Here is a 23,398-nt window from a genome sequence, read left to right as displayed (position 1 = left end):
CTCAGGAAGGCACAGCTGTTCATTCAACATTCTAGAATGTGTAGGTAACCAGTCTTAACCTTGAACATCAGGCAACGCTATATGCTACCCACCTCATGTTTACCAGATACATGGCTAAGGGTAACTATTAACAAGATCCAAAGTATGTGATTGCTTACAACGGAGCCTTTACGTGACACACAGACCTGACTATGGCCTGAACTAGTCCAATAAGGAATGAGGAGAAAAGGGAGAACACATGTGGTGATCCTAGGTATCAGTCATGGGAAGGAAGGGTAAGGATTTTTAAAAGGGCAATTGAGAAGAGTAAAATGGATCAAAAGGGGAAAGAAAAAAATTGAAGTGCAACATCTACCAGTCCAGAAAAATGAACATGGGAAAGTGAGAGAAAAAAACCTTATCTACAGAACTTGAATTTAGTATCAAAAATACTACTAATCAAAATGGATGGTTATTTATGTTTTGTGTTCAGAAATGAGAAAACAATGACTCTAGGAAATACTGCCCCCTTGCGGTGACCTGTGTGAAAGACCCACTTCAACCACAAACTAGGATGCTGAACCACAAATTGTGTTATACCTAGCCATACACGTCCCTGGAACAGTTCTAATTGTGGCCCCAGTCATTTACATGACTGCGTAAAGCATAGAGGCTTACTGTAAAATTTCATATATAAATGAGGAATTTTTTCCTTCTAATTTCTGGAGAATATTACACAATTTTGAATGTATGAATTATTAATGCTGTAATCTCAGTGTCCGAGGGGTACTTTTAACTAAATCACGAAAAAGTCCATAATCTATGGATACCCAAATCCCTTATATAACATAGCACAATACTTAAACATTTTGTCTTATGATTTGAGTGTTTTCTATGTCACCTATAATGCCTACTATAACTCAAGCAGTAATATCTAAAACAGGTAGCACTATATCTTTCAGAATATTTTATGTTGCAAAAATATTCTGGACTCAACTGAACATGTAGATACAGAGGACATAAAGTCTGAAATTTGAAATTAAATGTACTGTGATACAGACTTGACAAATATCCTAGAAATTTTACCTAGAGTACTAGAACATACTACTGTTAGCCTTTTAGGAATATTCCATGACTTTCCAAGAAAAATGATAGCAACAATTTTTTGTCCAACAGTTTTGTCTTTGCTTTATGTAATGCAAAAAATTTTATCTTGACTATCAGAAAATAAAGCTTTAATTTTTCATGATTTTCATTTAAAATATTTATTTAATTCCCTAAAATTTAACACTTAAGATACCTGCATTATATGCCAGTACAACATTTGTAAAGAAAACTTTGTGTAGCCAGAACCTGGAAAGAACCCAGGTATCCCTCAATGGAAGAATGGAAGCAAAAAATGTGATTTTATATATATATATATATATATATATATATATATATATATATATATATATATATACATACATATATATATATATATATACACACACACACAATGGAGTACTATTTAGCCATTAGAAACAATGACTTCATGAAATTCTTAGACAAATGGATGGAGAGAACATCATACTAAGTGAGGTAACCCAGTCTCAAAAGAATAATCATGGTATGCACTCACTAATAAGTGGATATTAGCCTAGAAAATTGGAATACCCAAAAACATAATCCACACATCAAATGAGGTACAAGAAGAACAGAGGAGTGGCCCCTGGTTCTGGAAAGACTCAGTGTAGCAGTATAGGGCAAAACCAGAACAGCAAAGTGGGAAGTGGTGGATGGGAGAACAGGGGGAGGGAAGAGGGCTTATGGGACTTTATGGGAGTGGGGGGCCAGAAAATGGAAAATCATTTGAAATGTAAATAAAAAATATATCGAATAAAAAAAACTTTGTGTATACAGATTGTATAATGCACCCTAGCAATTTATGCGAGAACATATCTGTTTTTTGCTATCAAAAAATCTAAGTACATGGTTGTATGTACAAACTTTACTTAATGTTCATAGGTATTTCACCTCTATGTGCCTGTGAACCAATACCATGGAGGTTAGAAGAGGGTATGTGATCTGCTGAAACTGGAAATACAGGGAATTGCAAGCTGCCATTTCGATGCTTTCAATCAATCCTAGATCCTTTGAAAGAGCCATCAGTGCTTTTAAACACTGAAGCATCCCTCTAGTTTTTGATCCATTATTCTTCACCCATGTTCCTAAATTGTCAATTTTACAATTAATGCTTTCACCAAGAATGTGTGTGATTATCCTTTGCCCACAGTTACATCAAAAGGGTTACCTGAAAGGGAAATTGGGGATGTTTGGGAAGGCGACAAAAAGAGATGGAGACCAAGACAACATTGCTGTTCAAGGTCTCAAAGTTTAATGAAGAACTTCAAATATACAGGCAGGGGAAAACCCTTCCCCAAAAGGTTGGAAGCTTCTCAGCAGAACTGGTTCAGTTGCTCCACAAGTGGCTAGTGTTTCTCAGGAAACTGCAGGTCCTTGAAGAACAATGGGCTTCACCTTGATCTGAGCACTGCACCCTAGGTGGAGGGGATTATGGCTGACACAGGAGTTCCCACTCAAAGGCTGGATGAGGAACTTCACATTGGTAGATGCCAACTTCCTGCCAGGTGGCATGGCACCTCAATAAGGCTCTCTGCAGCTGACCATAAATTATGCTACTGTTTTGGATCTACCTGTTTAAGAGTTTCAAAAGTGTCTTCTCTACTTTCATCATGCTTATCATTATCACATCATTAAAATGTGTGTTTGGTCTAAAATATCTGCCTCTCCTATTCTCTGACTATCACCTTAAGTTATACTTTTTCTTTTAGTAAAGCATGTTTCTGTCTTGCTAAAAGCAATGTCTTTTGGCATGTAAAATGTAAATAAAAGGAGTTGATGTGAACACTTAGAAATTTAAGGTTAATTTGCAAGGCTATCCAAGAATGATAGTAGGTGCCTGAAATAGGGAATTAGAGGCAGGGAGATCAGGATATCAGGATCATCCTTGCTACATCACAAGCACAAGAGGAATTTTATCAGTAGAAAAAAGAAAAATGAAAGAAAGGGAAAGAAAAGAAAAGAAAGGAAAGGAAAAGAAGAAGAAGAAAAGAATGATGCACATAAACAAACACATACATATGCACATACACACATAGAGGGGAGAGAGACACACAGAGAGAGAGACAGACAGGCAGACAGACAGAGACAGAGAGAAAAAGAGAGAGAGGGAGAAAATGAGAGTGAGAGGGAAACAAAGAAACATGACTTTTGGTTAAATGTAAAAAAATTCAATATAAAAAGGCCAGAGAAATCACTATGTCTATCATTTAAAAGTATTTGAAATACTGTTTTGTTGAAATAATCATATAAAGAACTATTTGTTTTATTACTTTACTTATGGCTATTAATCTTTGGTATATATTAAATATTATTTTTACCGAAGGCACAAATCGCATAACAAATGACTCCCATGAAGAAGTATGGAGAGGGTCCTGATCCCGGAAAGGATGGATCTAGCATTGGAGGGGAATATAAGGACAGAGAAAAAGGAGGGAGGTGATTGGAGAATGGGTGGAGAGAAGAAGGTTTATGGGACATATGGGGAGGGGAGATCTGGGAAAGGGGAAATCATTTGGAATGTAAACAAAGAATATAGAAAATAAAAATATTAAAAAATAGAAAGCATGTGCAGCAAAACCAGAGTTCCTATGCTGTAGGCTTGAGGTTCTGCTTTAAGCACATATGAAATCTGGTGGATTTCATGTTTCTCTCAACATTTCAGGGTTTAGGTTTTGTTTTGTTGCATTTAATGCTCTGTGTCTGCTCTTTCGTAGTTGATCTCTGTTCGTATCCAGGATGGTGCTGCCAAACTATTAGTTACTTGTGAATATTCTGCACAGACTTTTTATTTGAAACGCTAATAATGTCCACAGAAAAGCCAAAACAAAACAAAACAAAACAAACAAAAAAATAAATATTATTTTTAAATATACAGGTTGAGGTGAAAATAGTTGGAAAGAAGAAAGTTGGAATTAAAAAGAAAAAAGATATTGAAAGGTCTTAATACATTTCTTAAGTAAGGAAAATCAATAAGGAATAATTGAAAACTAATCCAGTCAATTTAAGGAAAATTGAGTATGATGAGATTTGAAAAGGGATGGTAAGGCGACTCAGATGCTATTTTTATAGTGTTTGAAGACTCACCTTGTTTTAGTTTTCAATGAAATATAAATTAAAAGTGTAATAATTTGCTCACAGCCTGCATTGTTTGTGTCTGTTTTTTGCAATATATAGAGTTAACCATATTGCCAATGCTTTGGCACTAACTTTAAGAATACACATTATGTGACTATCTTCTTCTTCTTCTTCTTCTTCTTCTTATTATTATTATTATTATTATTATTATTATGTAGACGTGCCTGATGTACTTTTGTGTGTGCATGCTTTCGTGTGTGTGGGGGGCATGGATGCTAGAGTGGGCAGAAGGAATTAGAACATAGTCAGGTTCTTGCCTGAGAGCAACAAAGAGTCACTTGTTCACTGTACAGATCAGCTGGCCTGGCCTTCACCTATTTTGCCCGATGTCCTGCCATTCTAAGCTTGACCTTCTGTTTCTGGCTTTACGTGGTTTATGAGGAAGTCTAAGCTTAGATCTTCACACTTGGGAGGCAAGTACTTTATGCATGGAGCCACATCCCAGAACTCATTTCTTTACTTTGGATACAAATTTCAACAGCAACTATGTGAACTGTAAAAATGAGCAAAGAAACAAAAACAACCAAAGAGAAAAAATATGTATTATACCCTAATACCATGAGATTTACATGTATACACACACACACACACACACACACACACACACATACATAGGGCAAAATTAACATAATCAGTACTTGCTAGTTTGGGAATGTTTAAACTGCTGTTTTCTAGTTAATGATTAATAAATTATTATAAAATAAAGTCACTGTGCAGTGTTAAAGCACATTAGAATTTTACCACCGATCTAACTGTACTTTGAAATTTATTATTCAGCCCTTGTGCATTTACCTTGTCCATTATTCACCTCCTTCCCACCCTCTACTGAACTCTTGTACACTGTTTATAGGAACGTAAATGAATATAGAAGTTAGGGAAAGTGGCATGGAAGTGCCTAGAAAATGTGGAGTTAGGGGCATCAGATGATACAGTGTTCTCATCTAAGAGCCAATGAAGTCACTACATTCGAGAGATGCCTTCCTGCTCATGTTTGCTCAATTACTATTCACAATCTTCAGGATAGAGAATCAGTGAAGTGCTCAGAACAGATAAATGGCTAATGAAAATGAAATATGTATGCATGAGTGAATATTATTAAACCGTAAGAGAGACTGACATCCTGCTATTTGTTACAAAACAGGTAGAATAAGAAGAATATAAACCAGTGATAAAAATAAAATATGGCGTCTACTAAGGTTAATAAGGTTAATTAATATTAATAAGGTTAATAATTTAAATTAGTCAGTAGCTTTCTTTGTTCTGCAATCATATCAACAATGTAATGAAAAGTATGAAAAATATCTTACAGAAAGCTCCATGAAATATGTCCACGATGAACAAAAATAATAAGATATGACCTGATCAAGTAAAATGATTCATAGTACCCAAGGTTAAAAAATTATGTAACAGAATGGCTAAGGTCAAAAACTCAGGAGACAGCAGGTGTTGGCGAGGATGTGGAGAAAGAGGAACACTCCTCCACTGCTGGTGGGGCTGTAAGATGGTACAACCACTTTGGAAGTCAGTCTGGAGGTTCCTCAGAAAACTGGCCATGACACTTCCAGAGGACCCTGCTATACCTCTCCTGGGCATATACCCAAAGGATTCCCCGGCATGCAATAAAGACACATGCTCCATTATGTTCATAGCAGCCTTATTTATAATAGCCAGAAGCTGGAAAGAACCCAGATGCCCCTCAAAGGAGGAATGGATACAGAAAATGTGGTATATTTACACAATGGAATACTACTCAGCAATTAGAAACAATGAATTCACAAAATTCTTAGGCAAATGGTTTGATCTGGAAAATATCATCCTAAGTGAGGTAACCCAATGGCAAAAGAACACACATGGAATGCAATCTCTGATAAGTGGATATTAATTAGCCCAGAAGCCCTGAATACCCAAGGCACAAATTGCATAACAAATGACTCCCATGAAGAAGTATGGAGAGGGTCCTGATCCTGGAAAGTATTGATCTAGCATTGGAAGGGAATATAAGGACAGAGAAAAAGGAGGGAGGTGATTGGAGAAGGGATGGAGAGAAGAAGGTTTATGGGACATATGGAGAGGGGAGGATCCAGGAAAGGGGAAATCATTTGGAATGTAAACAAAGAATATAGAAAATAAAAATATAAAAAAAGATTATATTCAATAAAAAATAAAGAAATTAAAATTTTTTTAAAAATTATGCAACAAACAGAATAGAAGCAACATGAATATTTGAAAACACAGAGGACTTGAAAAGAATGTGGGGTTGACATTTTGCTACCTATCTAGTCTCTGTACCCTGAAGAGTGTGGTCTTGGTCCCATCAAAAATTTTAAAAGTCAATGTCCAAATTCTTGTGAGATACAGAGAAGATAATAGGGTATTATCAAAACTACATTGGAGTTCTGTCTTTCTAATGGATTATAATCAGATGCACACATCATAAATAAATTACACATACAGGAAATAAGACTCTCCTTAGAGTAGGGCAGTTGATTCATCAAGTAAAATTCACAACAGAGATAAAAAATCAGCTCAATAAAGACAGAATATTGATGCATCAATATCAACACACCTTTAATATGTAGCCATTATGTGGATATATGTACTACTAGTAATATATCTAAAGAAAGAATGTGTAGAGCAAAATAGGAAATAATCAACCTTGTTAAGAGGAAATCATGTTTCTATAACTATCATTGGGAGATAATGCTCTTGGATCCAGACTTATGATTCTAATGACTCCTTTGGCAGACAAGAGAGCCTCAGGTGCCCCTGCTAACAAGCCTTGCTCTCCAGTATTAGTTGTTTGGCTTCTTCGCTGGCTTGCTAGAAGCACAATCCTGCTTTGCAAGGGCCATGCCCAATCCATTTTCCATTCCACGTTTTGAAATAATATTTTGTTTATAATTTTCCTTTTATCTCAGCTTGCCTTCTCAGTCTGACAAGCAGAAAAGTCTCCTGTGTCTATATTTGCACTTCTCATCATGAATACCAATCCTGATTTCTGGATTGTTCTCATACATATTAGCTTTTATGAATTTTTGAAAAACCCAATCATTCCTTAATCTGCTCATTTGAATCAATAAATCCAGGTTTATTAGCCTAAAAATAATCAGTCTTAGAGAGCAGGATGCAGTTTTGAGCAAGAAGAATGTATCTTTGTGAAGAGATGTGTGAGAAAGCAAGGTTATATTTGCAGGTGATAGCCCAATCTCTAGCTGGGAGGGCTAGCAGTGGCTCCGGTGGTACACTAACTCATTCTATTGAAAATTTCTCCAATCTACCTTCAGATTAAATCATTTTCTATCTTAAATTTTACTAGCTTTAAACTGACAACTTTATTTTTTAATTTTATTTTAATTGTGAGTGAAGTGTATGTATGAGTATGTGTGTCCTGTGTGTCCCTGTGTCTGGTGTGGTGTACCGATGCATTGAATGCAGTGCACCTAGAGGTCGGAGTTGGCAATAGTTCCTCTTGAAGTGAAGTTATAGGCAGGTGTGAATTGAGTGACCTGGGTGCTGGAAAAGTAGCATGTAATCTTTATCACTGAGTCATCTCTTCAACCCGTAAACTGGAAATTTTAAAACAAAATCAGCATAGTTTCTATTTTACATATTCAGTTCAAATTGATACAGTGTAGGCATTACAGACTAAGAGTAAATGTAGTCACTTCTTTAGAGGACATTATGCATGCGTTATGAATCCACAGAGAGACATTTAGAATGAAATACATAAGCCCACAACATTTTGATTTTGCCTTTTTGTTTTCTGGTAAGTTATTTAAACTAGTAGAAATTTAAACACATTCAGAGATGCTCTAAACTCTTTATCAGTTAAAATCCTTGCCTGCATTGTATTGGTTTCCTAGTATGGCTTGTTTTAATTGTAAGGAGGAACTAAGATTTCAGTAGGTGAAAGGTTGTTATAAATTGTGGACTGTGTCTGTATGAATACAAAACGATAGTAAATGTCATTTTGGGGTTGATTTATGATCGTATCAAAGTGATGTGGATTTGGGATTCTGGGATGTCCCAGAAACATAATCTAAATAGTAGATAGATGACTTTCCAGTTTTACTGTCAAGCATATTTACTAACTCCAGGAAGCAGACGTAAAGTATGTGAAAGAAGTTTATCCTTTATAGAGTATACAATGGTGGGCCCAAATTCCCTTTATCTATAAAAAACAAAACAAAACAAAACAAAACAAAACAAAACAAAACAAAAAAACCAAACCTTCAACTCCTGAAACTTTAGTTCTATGTTACCTGAGCAAGAAGGTTTTGTCTCCCCAACATCTTAGAATGAATTAGCCAGATGCTGACAAACATCTAAATGTGTCCAAAACTGCATTTTCCAATTCGGTCATATTCTCAGCTATTGATTTTTCTCTTTCTGCATGAAAACCTGTCTTCCACTTCTTCTCTATTGTTTAGGTGGAGAGCTATGAATTTGTAGTCTGATGTTATCAGTGAATTTCCAGTTTATACTTGATACTTTATAAATTTGCCACAGATGCTTGTGATATTAATGTTTAATATTGAATGGTACTTAAAGTGGATGTTTTGTCAAAAGTAAATGAAATGTGTAACATCTGAATGTTCTCTAACTAAAACATTAAATAGATATGTGTTATGGAATTCTGTTTCCTGAGGTTCTTGAAGTTCATGGTGGGTAGTACAATTGGAAGTTGCATTATATCTTCAAGACTGCCAAAGTAGCATTTTATACATTTCTATAGCCAGAGATATCCATGATTCTAACAGCAGCTCCTAGATACAATAAATCCAAATAGCTCTTATAATGCTCAGTCTATAGAGGTTGGTTAATTAATTAATTAATTTGTGTGTGTGTGTGTGTGTGTGTGTGTGTGTACCTGTCTGACTGTCTGTCTGTGGACAACTGGTAGAAATTCCTTATTTCCCTCTTTCATGTAGGACCTGGTGATCAAACTTGGGCCATCAGGCTAAATGGCAGACACATTTATCCACTGAGACATCTCTGGGGCTGGGGATATTTAAAAGAACAATTTATGTACAGTATGGTTTACATAATGTACAAAGTGCTGTGAACTCCTAACTCTAAGAAGTTCTTAAAACCAAAATAAAGCAACTTTATAGCAAACTGTAATAAAAAATAGAGAAAGTAATGCTGACAGAAAAGTTATGAAAGGACTCATAATGTAAGTTTATGTTTTCACAAAAGATCAGGCACAGCAATGATCCTGCACAAAGGGCTCTGCACTCTGTAAGATACAACAAACAAACACAGATTTTTCAAATACAGTTGGCAAACAATTGTCTGTTTAATCTTAATGTGACAATATCCTTTGCTACAAGGATCATTCAATGTGTATGTCATGTTCATCATTTCACCTTCAGAAAGTAGCCCTGGCAGGATCATCGTAGAACATACCAAAAGTTACTATTGAACAGATGGTTCCATTGCAGTGCTTTTATTATCTGCAGATAAATATCACTTATTAGCACTCAAACAAACTCGCTCAGGTTGTTGTTCAAGCTGACACTTGAGAGTAATATTTTTCACACAGTTATTTAAGATGAGGATAATAGAGTGGGGGGATCCCCTAATCCAATACAAATAGTGTCTGAGAAGAAGATGAAAAGTCAGTATCAACACCCCCCCCCACACACACACACATGCTGATAAAGACAGAAGAAATTGGAGTGATTCAGATGGAAGTTAAGGAACACTAAGGTTTGATGGCCATTACCATAATCTAGGCAAAGGCAAAAGAAACATATCATATGGACAACCAAAATCTAGAATCCTTATATCCAAACTATTAAAAGATGCCTGGTTTTTGTTTGTTTGTTTGTTTGTTTTTGGTGTTTTTTTTTAAGCCACCCACTTGTGTGACTTTCTCAAGATATCTAAGGATATAGTGTGGAAGTATAGATTTCAATTGGCAGAATTTATAGGTCTCCTGAATTGTGTATACATTTTTCCTTATACTAGCTCAAGTAAATATTTTACAGTATTTCTCAAAAACAGTTTTTGGCATACATTACAAGTTTGATGGGCTGCAGTTCTTCTAGAACATACCTCAGAGTATTCTGAAGTGGTCTCTTGCTCTGGTTATGATGAACAAGATCGATTGTACTATATCACAACCCTAGATACTTAAAGTTATCTCTCACAAACATGCAAATTTTATGATGCCCAAAGGAAAAGGTACTAATTAACCAAAGACTTTGCTCTGTTCAATCCTGTCCTGCATCACTTAACGATTTGTGCCAAAGGCAAGTAAGTAGGAAGAGGTGGGCTTGTAAAGGATAATGTTTCTTCATGTAACACAAGGAAGCAGAAAAAGCTAGAAATCAATGCCTGCTGATGGAAAAAGATAAAACCATTGAGAAAATAAATGATATTTTTACCCCTTTGTTAAGATCTTGACAGCAAGAGAAAATTTAAAGATTAACAATTACTAAAAATGAATTTATGGAGTTGTTCTTTAATAACTGTTTCCTTGTTTGTCAGTCAGAGAAACACTCCATTTCATAAGTAGTTTTCTTATGTACCAGATTAATGTTTTATGGTAATTTTTATTCTTCACTGATTTATCTGGAGCATCAAGAGAATTCTAGCAAAAGGCTGTGATGAGCCTAATGTAGAATAAATTTTACTAGCCTACAATCAGTTCTTCTGCAGGTTATAGTCTATAACACTGCAATTTTCTGTTTTACATAAAAAAAAGTTGAGGTTGAAATTATCACCTTATTTTGAATGCCATTCTAATGACTGCTTCACTAAAGCAAATACAGAAAATCTTGTCAATTTAAATGACTTAATAAGTGAGCATGACTTGGATGTGAGAATATCCTAACTATATTCACTTTTAAGCTATTCTTCAGGGAGATGTAGGTGTGATTGTGACTATAAATGAATATTTGTAACATAACAAATCACAATTCTGATAAAATTGCTAAAGTTTTATACACACACACACACACACACAAACATATTAGAGCAAACAAATTAATCATAAAAATAGGTCTATAAGAAAAAATTCACCCTATTGATGGTAAGGCTAGTATATTTAGAATTTGTTGAGAGCTCTAAAAATAAATAAAACTATGAAAAATTTATATTGATAAATGTCAATTTATTAATAATCTCCAGTTATGTAATATTTTATGTATATGTCAATAAACATTTTTCTAATAATGAAACTGAAAAGTACCATTTATAGATTTATGAAGCTATGATGTCTCAATTAATAGAAATAATAAATAGCACATAAATAATAAGCTCTTAAACTGACCTTTCCACTTACTTATACGAATATTAGCATGGTGATACTGCCCCACACCTGTTATTTGAGAATGTGGACATCTGGATGGCCTTAGAGATTCCCCTGCAAAGCCAGCTTTGCTAGAGTATCTCTTTCTTACAGGTCTATCTGCTCTAACCCTCTTGAGGATGGCAGTATCCTTTTTCCAGTGAATTTCCTACAGTGAGAAACCTTAGTGAATTCTCTAACATGAGCTCATAAGTGGTAACTGCTAGTTCTCTGAGCCCTTTGAGTGTTTCAGTTCTCTGGGGAGGTGGCTCATGACACTCAGCGTCACTTAAGATAAGTCACTCTGATGTCTAAATGTCAAAAGAACAGTCATAACAGCATATTAAAACAGGTCCCAGGAATCCTGTGATTAATAACATCCAAATCATTGGGAGAACTTTTCTATCTTAACTTTTTTTGAGCCTATTCAAGACCATCAAATTCATTTACTACCTAATTCAATATTCACTTACTGCTAGTGTTTATCCTTCTCAAGGCTAATGAAAATGTGACAAATGGAAGAATAATCTATAGATTCTAATGGGTTAATTGTAAAAATCTAATAATGAGAGTAAAAGCTTAAATTATGTTTGTAGGAAAAAATATTCTGCATTACAACTTAATCACAGATGGTTGATATCTGCTTAACATTTGTACATGATAGGCAATTTTTAATAGATCTGTGTAGATTCTTAGAGCCCAGTCCATATATGATACACACACACACACACACACACACACACACACACATATACATACATATACATGTATATGATATCTCTCATAACTCCAGCACCTAAGGTTCAGAGATCATTAAGGGAGAGAGGATGGAGTATTGTAAGAGCCCATGGAACAGGGAGTTTGATATAAAATTATAGTCCTAGTAATGTTATAAACTACATCCATAAAGTCACATCAACACAGCAGCCCCACCAAAACCTGAACAAAAATGATGATAGTAGACATACCAAACTTGATGGAAAAAGACCATGAGGACCACACCCAGTACCAACAACTACAGCCAAATAAGAAATGTTGAGATTAGGAGAAATAGTCTTCCCCAGGGAAAAGCATACCAAGTGGTCACCTCTGCAAACCTATACATACAAGTAGTCTTATGCAGATTTATCAGGAAGTATATATGTATTTAGACTGTGAGTGTGGGAAGGTGAATAATTAATATAAAGAAGCTACAAATTTTAAAGAAAATAAGGAAGGGTAATGCAAGGGTTTAAAAATAGGAAAGGGAAGGTAAGAATGGTTTAACTATACTATAATATCAAAAAATAAAATTAACATTAAAATTCCTTATATTTCCTTTATTAGTGGTAGCACCAAATCTGGGGCTTTGTGTTGTATGCAGTGCTAAACCGTTGAACTACATACACAAACTTACAGGTTTCATTTGATTATAACAAGTAGACTTCTGCTTTAACAGTGTATTTATCATTTTACCCAGTTTTTAGTCAGGAAACAGAAATTTGTGTACCTTCTCTTCAGCTAGAATGACAGTTTGTTATTCTGTGAGGGATAGGAAACTATTTGTGAGTTGTAAACTTCATTACAAATTTATGATTAAAAATCCACTGTAACTTTTAAATTTCAATTCATGTCTCACATATCTTTACAGGATGTGCTGTCTTTTAAAAGTTAGTATTTCAAGGCCATTAAGTAACGCTCTATTTTGTGCCAACATGAAAATGAAAGAATTTGATGGCAGCAAGCTGTGCTAGAAGAATGAAGCCAACTTCAGTCATGATTCCAAGGCAGTTAATGAGAATCCTAAACTCCATGGGGCTTTACTGAAGAAAGATACTTTAGTTCTGCGACTCTAGTGGATTTCTGATGTTCAGCTGTACCACATTTGAGTTGAAAACTTAAAATTTCCTTATAACTAAATACAATCTGCATATATTTTCCTATAAAGTACTTAGATATGATTTTCAAAGAAAGCTCATAGACTATTGCATACATTCTATAAGACATATCTAGTCTAAATATAGTATATAATTCAGTCTAAATATTGTATATATGTCTCGCTCTTGCTCTCTCTCTCTCTATGTATTTTAGATATAGAGATAGGTGGGTGTAGATATTAGCTGGTTCTTCTAAGCATAAATGTCCATAGGAATAAACAACTATAAATTCTGAGCTAGTATTAAATACACTTAGATCATCCAAAGGACAAAAGTAACATTGTAACCATAGAAGTTTTAATTTAAAATATTGCTAATATATTTAGACTAAAATGTGTGAGCAATCTGTTAAATATGTAAAATTGACTCAATACAAGTCTTCATACTCTATAAAATGAATGAAAACAAAATTATTGAAGATATGATATCTTCCCTTAAATGCTGTGTGATACTTTTAACCATATAAATATGAACTTAATAAGGATATCAATCACTTCTGAATAGAACCAGGTGGATGTTTGTGGAGGGCATATGAAAGTAGCATGCAAGTAGAATTTAAGACAACTACTTTTTGATTATATTTTGTAACTTATTATCATGCCAACAACATCCAAAGATTGATATAAAAAATTACTTGTGTTGGCAATTCTCTCACGAAAAAGAGAAGACAAATCCAGTCTAAACAGATATGTGGCTTATGAAAAAATAAATTATATTGCATTTTCTAAGCCATGAAAAAATATCTGAGGACTTCTGGTAGAGTAACAGAACCTAATTCTCCCATGTGTGGTGTGTGTGTGTGTATGTGTGTGTGTGTGTGTGTCCTTGCACATGTGCATGCATGTGTGTGCAAATTACAGTATGTCTACTTTACATATGAGTGTATTACAATTTTTTGTAAGAAATATAGTCAACTGAATCTGAGAATTGCCTTTTAGTCTGAAAATATCCTACTTAGAAAATCCTTTGAAAAGTCTGTCATATAATTTTTCTCATATTATTTTAGAGTAAATGAGGAAACATTGAGATCACAATGTAAAGGTGAAATGCTCATATTTTAAATCATAAAGAAGAAATAAATAGTTGACCCCAGTCAAGGGCATACTGAACAAACAATGTCTGTAAAAGACTCTTGGCCTCTAAAATATCAAATTGTATTAGAGATTTATAGAATGAAAAGAAAATAAGATTAAAAGAATTCATCTTTATAATAGTCCAATTTCTGATAAATAGACAAAATCCTGAGATATCGGAAGCAGAGAGGTTAGGGAATTTCCCTCATCATTACTTTGTTAGAAGGGGGAAGCTGATATTACATAAGTATTCTGGTGATAGTGTCACCTTCTAATCCACTTGAGTGAATCCTCCTTATTTGACTACTTTTGTATATGCAATTATTCTTGGACTACTTACAATGATCTCAAAATTACAATTTTTTAAGAGCATGTAATATTTTTGGAAATGGGCTGTCTTTATAATTCTAAAAGTTATGGAAAGAGATAGGAGACTGAAACCTATGAGGACAAGGGAATAAGTCACCCCTGGTCTGCATTTCCAGATGCCCATTGCCAGAAGAGATACAGAGGTAATTCTCTTCAGCAAGTTGCTATAAGCCAGGAAAAAATCATCTTCAGGGGCAGCTGCCAATAGTCTGCCCTTTAGACTTTGGCCGCAATGCCAAGCCCCAGCTGTTCAGTCAGCCTGACCTAGACAGCCTGCTGGCAGAGAAGGCACCCAGTCTACTATTTCAAAGAGGAAATATCAACTCAAACTGATGAGCCTACAAATACAACAGCTCCTTCTAGGAAGGAATTAAAAGATGATAATAACATGGGAGCTTTTGTTAACTGTTGTTTGTTGTCTTGTTCTTGTTGTTGTTGTTTTTTAACTAAGGGAACAAATTTAAATAGTCCCCCAGATGGAACTGGTTAGGGAACAAAAGTAAAATCTCCAAATTCTGTTTTTTCCAGAATACATTTCAGATTAGCTAGAGAACAAGATGGCACTCTGAAGTGTGAATGTTGAAAGAAGTCTCACTGCCAAAGTAAGATGCTTCTAAGGTTAAAGGGGAATGGGAGTACTCTGAGAACCCCGGTGATGGCAGCGCCAGACAAAAGCTCCATTTTAAACTCAAGTTTACAGTTCAAAATATGTGCAGGTGCAACCAATGTTGTAACAATGGGGCCCAGTGGCGAGCTTATTCAGGGAACTGTCTTTCACCAGCTTCCTTGTCTCTTCTGATCATTTAATCTAATTTGATTGCAAATTTCTTTTCTAGATATCTTATTAAGCCTTTCAATTAAAAAAATTTAGATTGTAACAGTATCAAAATTTCTTGAGATACTACTTGAGTTAATCATAAATATGGTTTTGAAATATTTGATGAAATTATTTCACTGAACTCAATATTTTTCTTGAATCTTTTAACACCATTCTCATATTTAAGCTTATAATTATCAATTTTGGCTTCTTTTCTGTTTTTTTTATTCAATATATTTTTTTATTTACATTTCAAATGATTTCCCCTTTTCTAGCCCCCCACTCCCCGAAAGTCCCATAAGCCCCCTTCTTTCCCCCTGTCGTCCCACCCACCCCTTCCCACTTCCCCGTTCTGGTTTTGCCGAATACTGCTTCACTGAGTCTTTCCAGAACCAGGGGTCACTCCTCCTTTCTTCTTGTACCTCATTTGATGTGTGGATTATGTTTTGGGTATTCCAGTTTTCTAGGTTAATATCCACTTATTAGTGAGTGCATACCGTGATTCACCTTTTGAGTCTGGGTTACCTCACTTAGTATGATGTTTTCTAGCTCCATCCATTTGCCTAAGAATTTCATGAATTCATTGTTTCTAATGGCTGAATAGTACTCCATTGTGTAGATATACCACATTTTTTGTATCCACTCTTCTGTTGAGGGATACCTGGGTTCTTTCCAGCATCTGGCAATTATAAATAGGGCTGCTATGAACATAGTAGAGCATGTATCCTTATTACATGGTGGGGAATCCTCTGGGTATAAGCCCAGGAGTGGTATAGCAGGATCTTCTGGAAGTGAGGTGCCCAGTTTTCGGAGGAACCGCCAGACTGATTTCCAGAGTGGTTGTACCAATTTGCAACCCCACCAGCAGTGAAGGAGTGTTCCTCTGTCTCCACATCCTCTCCAGCACCTGCTGTCTCCTGAATTTTTAATCTTAGCCATTCTGACTGGTGTAAGGTGAAATCTCAGGGTTGTTTTGATTTGCACTTCCCTAATGACTAATGAAGTTGAGCATTTTTTAAGATGCTTCTCAGCCATCCAAAGTTCTTCAGGTGAGAATTCTTTGTTTAACTCTGTACCCCATTTTTTAATAGGGTTGTTTGGTTTTCTGGAGTCTAACTTCTTGAGTTCTTTATATATATTGGATATTAGCCCTCTATCTGATGTAGGATTGGTGAAGATCTTTTCCTAATTTGTTGGTTGCCAATTTGTCCTATTGATGGTGTCCTTTGCTATACAGAAACTTTGTAATTTTATGAGGTCCCATTTGTCAATTCTTGATCTTAGAGCATACGCTATTGGTGTTCTGTTTTTTTTTTTTTAACAATTGTTTGTAGCATGTTTAATTACGCTAAGGCCAATTTTATAAGATTTAATTTTATTAAGAGAACTTCTATTCTTTACCTCATATTGTTAATAGCAAATATAATTTCAACCATTGTATCTTTTATTTATAAAAAATTAGATACCAGGCAGTGGTGGTGCTTGCCTTTAATGCCAGCACTTGGGAGGCAGAGGCAGGTGGATTTCTGAGTTCGAGGCCAGCCTGGTCTACAGAGTGAGTTCCAGGACAGCCAAGGCTACACAGAGAAACCCTGTCTTGAAAAAAACCAAAAAAAAAAAATTATTAGACATTGCTTTAGTTATTTTACACTTTAGACTTTACCAAAAAGATTAAATTTACAAAATACAGTTTAGCATTTCAATCATTACTGTGGTCCTATGAGTCTATCTACCTGTCCATCTCTATTCTATGATCTATTTCTCTCTCTGCCTATCCAATACCTCTTCTTATCAGGCTTATTTTTATCTGTTCATCAGGATGGGATTGAGATTTCCTTAATCAGTTAGAATGAAGAGTTGCAGAAACAAATGACAAGGTAACAGGGACATTCATAAAACCCTTATTTTTTTTATTCTCTCCTGTAGCTGGATCAGCCAGACTTATTACCATAATATCTTTAAATAAAAAAGATTTTTATTTGAATATATATTTATATTTAATACAAATACACATACACACACATATATATGTGCGTATATATATATATATATATATATATATGATTTTTATTTAATCAACTTACTTTCCCTGCTACATATTAAATACCAGTGTGAGCTCTATAGTGGTCAAATTAAGTACATGAAATTAAGAATTAATTCATGAGTAAAAACACTTGAGTATTACTGCAAACAGTTATTTGTGAACAGTTCTTTGGTTCTGTATGTTTATTTTTTATATGTTATTTGTTATTTTAGTACCTTTTAAATTTCTATTATTTATATAATTATTGATTATAATATATGTTATATATGATATAGTAATATTATATTAATGATTAATTAGCAAATACTGTCATTGATAATCATTTAAAGATGCAACAGCTGATTAATATGAAAGTTTAAAGTTATTCAATATCTGGAAACCCTTATTTAAAGCCTGTGTGAGTACAATGGCTTAGAAGCAGAAAGGTCACATGATGCTGTGGGTCACATTCCCCAAAACAAAGCCTCCTCAGGTACAATGATGTCATCATGAAGTCAGGTTCTCCACGTTCTAAAATAAACTCATTGCCATATGAATTGTTATCTTACTGAGCTATTCTTGTAGTTGTCTTTTTAACAGCTTTCTTGGAAGTGTATTTTAAATTTCTCACTATAAAATCAAAAGATTCTTGTTTCATCTTGAGCACTGAAAATCTTGATCAAGTTTTAGAAATTACTACCCTTATATTTCATTCTCTTCCTTTACAATGAAGTTGCGAATAAAAACATGGACACACACATGGACAGAGAGAGAGAGAGAGAGAGAGAGAGAGAGAGAGAGAGAGAGAGAGTCAGTCTTCTCCAGTGTCACATGCAGCTCAGGACTCACCTGTGGGCGTGGATGTCCAGTAACCAGACAGGTCAATTCTAGAGTTTCTCCTTCCCTTATGGTATAGACCCTTTCGGAGTAGCGCTCCTCCTCGATATTACAGGCCAATCCTGAGTGCACAATGCGAACTGTCGGGGGAGCTGTGTAGTGAGGAAGAGACAGGGTACATGAAAATCTAAGTCAATCATCTCCACACGATCTATCCATCCTGATTGGAAGACTAATTCTTATTCTTATTCTAACTCTTATTCTATACTCCACCACAGCCAGACCCAACACTTAGGACTTTTCCAAGTGATTCAATATTTTCTTAGCAAAACATTGCTAACTTCTCAAATAGTCATCACAACCTTCTGAAAATGGCAAAGGGCAACCCAGAAGTGGGAGAAAATTGATGTCTCTGATAACAGTGTCATTACAGGCTATGTGATTAAGTTGATTGTTAAAATAGAGGAAGGTCTCTTTATTTTCGAAACTAAAACTTGGAAAAGATAAGTAAATATATATATATATATATATATATATATATATATATATATATATATCTTTAATATGTAGTGTAGAAGGCAGAAGACAATTGGAAGAGGATAAGGGATTTGAACTAAAGACATAGTCATTAGTCAACTCATTTTAATGTCTCATGGGGCAAGTGAGGACATGAAGGAGTTTCGTGCACAGTGATAGAATGTCAGCTCAATTAGCAGCATCTAGTGCATTAGTACAACAAAAAGCTGTCTCTGAATCAAAGCACATAAGATGGCAACGAATTATCGATGTCTTACTCTAAAATAATAATCCAAGAATAAAACACTTATGGAGCTGTTTAAATGCCTACTTTCTATCTTGCATTAGTGCACAGACCTTAATAAAAATGACTAGTTCTTGTTATATTACCTATCACAAACAGAAACTCCTCAAGTGATAAGAAATACTTAGCTAATCGTACATGTCTACAATCAAACACAAACTGACAGCTAGGAACTTAAGAGTTGAGGCCATCACTATTTTTGGAACACAACAGTTTTGAGTATAATATATTTGGAGGTGAAAGAGAAAATTATCTTAACTGAAGGAAATATGAGAAGAAGATTGCCTATATATGTAGAGGGCAGCAATCACAGACGATCCTGAAAAGAATCTCCATTCTGAAGAGCAGTGCCCTTAACAGAAGCTATCAATTTCCCAAAGAAGAATGCTAGAATGCTTGAATTTTTTTTAAAAAGCATTGACATAAAAACATTACAATTCATGTGTTTCTGGAAAATGATCGTGGTGATTATATGAAGAAGAAAAGGACTACACTCAATTTATGAAAAATTCTATTCTGGAAAATTCATCTTTCTAAGGGAAAATCATTTCTAACATGTTATGTTTTGACATACACCACTAAGATTCATAGAACACTCACAGAGATGAATAAGCAAAGGGACATACTTTTTTATCTTTTTAAATTTTAGTGGAAATGTAGATAAATACACACATTTGGTGGAAAAAATGAAAAAAAATCCAAAACATCAACAACAAATCAAAAAGCAACAGATGTTTGTATTCTTTGCAGACAAATCTGATATTTAATTTTTAAAAAATCTAGCTTCTCTCCACTCTGCATCATGAGAACCTCCAAGGCAGAGTGGGAATGAAAGCCATTTTGAGAAGGATCGTTGCAACACTCCATGTGGGTAGTAATTTTGCCCACAGTGCTTGCTATGAATATATTTCCCAGATACACAGAATAACCTAACATTTTGCAGAAAACCCTGGGACTTTGCATTTTTACCATCTGTTCATGTAATTGTAATGGTACTACTACCCAGTCCATAATATCAGAAATATATCTGTACGTCTTATAAATATAAGCATTCTTTTACTTTTTTAAAATATCAAAACAATAGGATGGAAGAGTTGGCTCAACTTTTTGGAGCACTGGCTGCTCTTACAGAAGATCTGGGTTCAGTTCCAAATACCCACATAAAAGTTCACAATCCTTTGCCACTCCAGTTCCAGAGTATGTGACATCCTCTTTTAGCCTCTGCAATCACCAGACACTCAAGCAGTGCACAGAACCACAGACATGTGAAATGTCCATATACATCAAATAAAAATGTTTAAAAAATAAGAAAAGAAGTCTTGAACCATAATAATATCAGTGGACTTGCTGACATAGAAGGAGGAATCTAGAAAAGAAAAATGTTCACCACTCATGACAGCTAGGAGATGGAGAATTAGCTTCTCCTGAGGATACCACTAATTAGTTATCCAAGACAAAATGGTTGACCCAGAAACATCAACGTAAGCCTCACTAAGTGAGCATATCATTCTATGAGTCTGTGCGTGTGTGTGTATGTGTGTGTGTGTGTGTGTGTGTGTGTGTAAAACAATAGTAATCACAAGTAAGAAGGCTATCAATTTGAGAGTGAGTAGGAGTCATGGGAGGGGTTGGAAGGAGGAAAAGGAAGAGGATAATTGATACAATTATATTTTGGTTTAAAAATAACAGCAAAATATAACCAAATACTTTATACCATTTTGTTTAAAAATCAATAAAACTTAAATGCATTAAATGTTTAGTTTGGGATATCAAATTGCTTATTTCAAAATTTGTACCATTGATTGGACTCTGTCTAGCCATGAAACAATTTCTGAGGTCTTGTGACAGTGGATACTCTTATGATGTGCTGAATGCTCTGGTGTCTCATGCAATGTTTCTCCAAATCATTGCAGAGAGTGATCAAATTTAAAATTCAATTTAGACAACTAATCCTGATATGGTACTAATTTTAAGGCATCTGTCTTGTATAATTATACACATATTATAACAGTTAATACTCTGATGACAATAAATGCTTACAAAATAGAAAAGATTTAAATATAAAATACAGATATTTTTCCTTAAATACCTATGCTAAATTTAGTCTTATAAATGATAGTCCAAATATAGTAATATGTCTAATTACACAGTTACATGACATTCTCTCTAGACTAATTTGTACTTGTTATGTTTTGTTTAGATTTCAAGTCAATACCTAGTATTGTTATTTTTAAGATATATCTTTCAAATGCTTCATTATGCAAATAAGCAACTTTATTTAAACAATTTAAATTATACAGTAGGCAAATTTTGACATTTATAAGGGTTAATTTTCTACTATTCTCTTTTCTATTTTAACAGATTCTTGGGAAAGGTACCTTGTTCTGTATTCAGCCTGAACCTACCACCTATTATGTGAAAGCTGTGATGGTCTACAAAATTTAGTTTTTAGCTTATGTTCCTGGTAACCATTAAATATATTCTTAGTGTTTTATATTTTTAGTGTTTTAGACCATGGCTTCGTCCTTTGTTTTGTTGGAAGAAGACTCAATTCATCTTCTTGAAACTAGAGCAAAGGTTATGAGTTTCTTTGCCCTATAGATTCAACAATTAGTTTAAAATATTGCATGGGGCTCAGATTCATCCAAATTTTCTTGAAGTAATCCAAATCTCATTACTTTCCAAACACTAATCATACTAGGTACCTCAATTAGAGTAAGTTGCTTTTGTGTTCTATAGGTCAGACTAAAAGGGCAAGCAGGGACTTTTTTATTTTTTATCTTGTTAAGGTACAGTTTTGAAAGCAAAAAGCAATTTATATTCATTCAGTTAAAAAAAAAGAACAGAGAATATTTCTCAATATCAATATTGGAAGAACATTTATCCTCTAATGTCACACACAGCATATGTGATAGAACAGGAGGAGGGGATATATGAAGGTGAGTATCTATGTGAAATATACTGATGCCTACACAAAGCTATGTCTTCAAAGAGCTTGCAGCCCACAGGAGTGGCGGACTGGAAAATAACAGATAAAATTAAGCAGAATAGTTAGTGCACCAGAAGAAAAATTTAAGAGCTGCATTGGAATAAAGCTAAGAGGAATGAAAACTGCCTTGAGGGATCCACCCTGCTGTAGGCATTCAGTGACCTTTGACCTGAGTTTGGGAAGGTGCTGTGAAAATACAAGCAGGAAGAGGTTCCTGACAAAAACATAATATGCTTAAAGACATGTTTATAGTCACATGTAACTGTGCTCCTGGAAAACTAAAACATAGGACCATGTGGCTCATGCACTAAAGAGTAATTTACTCTATATTTTGACTTGAGTCTGAATCTCACAACTTAGCAATCTATGTGTAGGCACAAGAAAGATGCTTTTCAATGCCTGGGATAGACATGGGAGAGAGAAAGTTCAATGTCTTGATGAAGTAGGTCTTCGTTGTACCAGTGTCAAGGTAAAGGGGAATAGTCAAGAAGGCACTGAGGTTTACCTTGCCTTACTAAGAGAAAATTCATTCATTTTCTCAGAATGAGAGTAAGGTGACAAAATGCTAATTCATTCCAGAGACCAATAACCTATAAAATAAAATAGGTGCAGTAACGCAGATGGAAGGATATTCTCAACACTGCAATTCCCAGAATGAATAATTCAGTTAAAAGCTACTATCATTCTTTCAATTGACTAATTCATTTTAAATGACAAAAGAAGTATTAGTTTCATTATAAGATTTTAAATAGCTTTTGCTTTGTTGTGTCTCTTTCCTTTTCTCCTCAGTCCTGGACCTGGATCGCACCCATTCAGTGTCAGCATCCTGCCTCCAGTCTTCAGGTAAAATGTTTCTTACTGCCTTGCTTTATTTCCATCTTCGTCACACTACTCATTCTCCCCATGACCTCCTTTGTAGCTTGTCACCTCCAGTCACTCCTCACACAGACTTTTTATCCACTTATAAACATTAAACCTGGGATCCACATATGAAAGACAACATGTGGGCTAGGCCTAC

At 34.8% G+C, this 23,398-nt stretch overlaps 1 protein-coding gene across 1 annotated transcript in view; it reads right to left on the bottom strand.

Annotated features, from left to right (window-relative positions):
* The window catches only part of Mdga2 (MAM domain containing glycosylphosphatidylinositol anchor 2), a 788,307-nt gene that overhangs the window by 384,002 nt on the left and 380,907 nt on the right, over positions 1-23,398 (bottom strand). The window contains exon 2 of the mRNA XM_052185765.1: positions 18,584-18,723. Within this exon, the coding sequence (XP_052041725.1) occupies positions 18,584-18,723 (140 nt within the window). The remainder of the gene's footprint in view (positions 1-18,583; positions 18,724-23,398) is intronic.

Source organism: Apodemus sylvaticus, chromosome 6 (genome assembly GCF_947179515.1).
Source record: "Apodemus sylvaticus chromosome 6, mApoSyl1.1, whole genome shotgun sequence".
NCBI classification, from domain to species: domain Eukaryota; kingdom Metazoa; phylum Chordata; class Mammalia; order Rodentia; family Muridae; genus Apodemus; species Apodemus sylvaticus.
The sequence above is the reverse complement of the archived record's forward strand: the minus strand, read 5'-3'. Positions and strand labels throughout refer to the sequence as shown.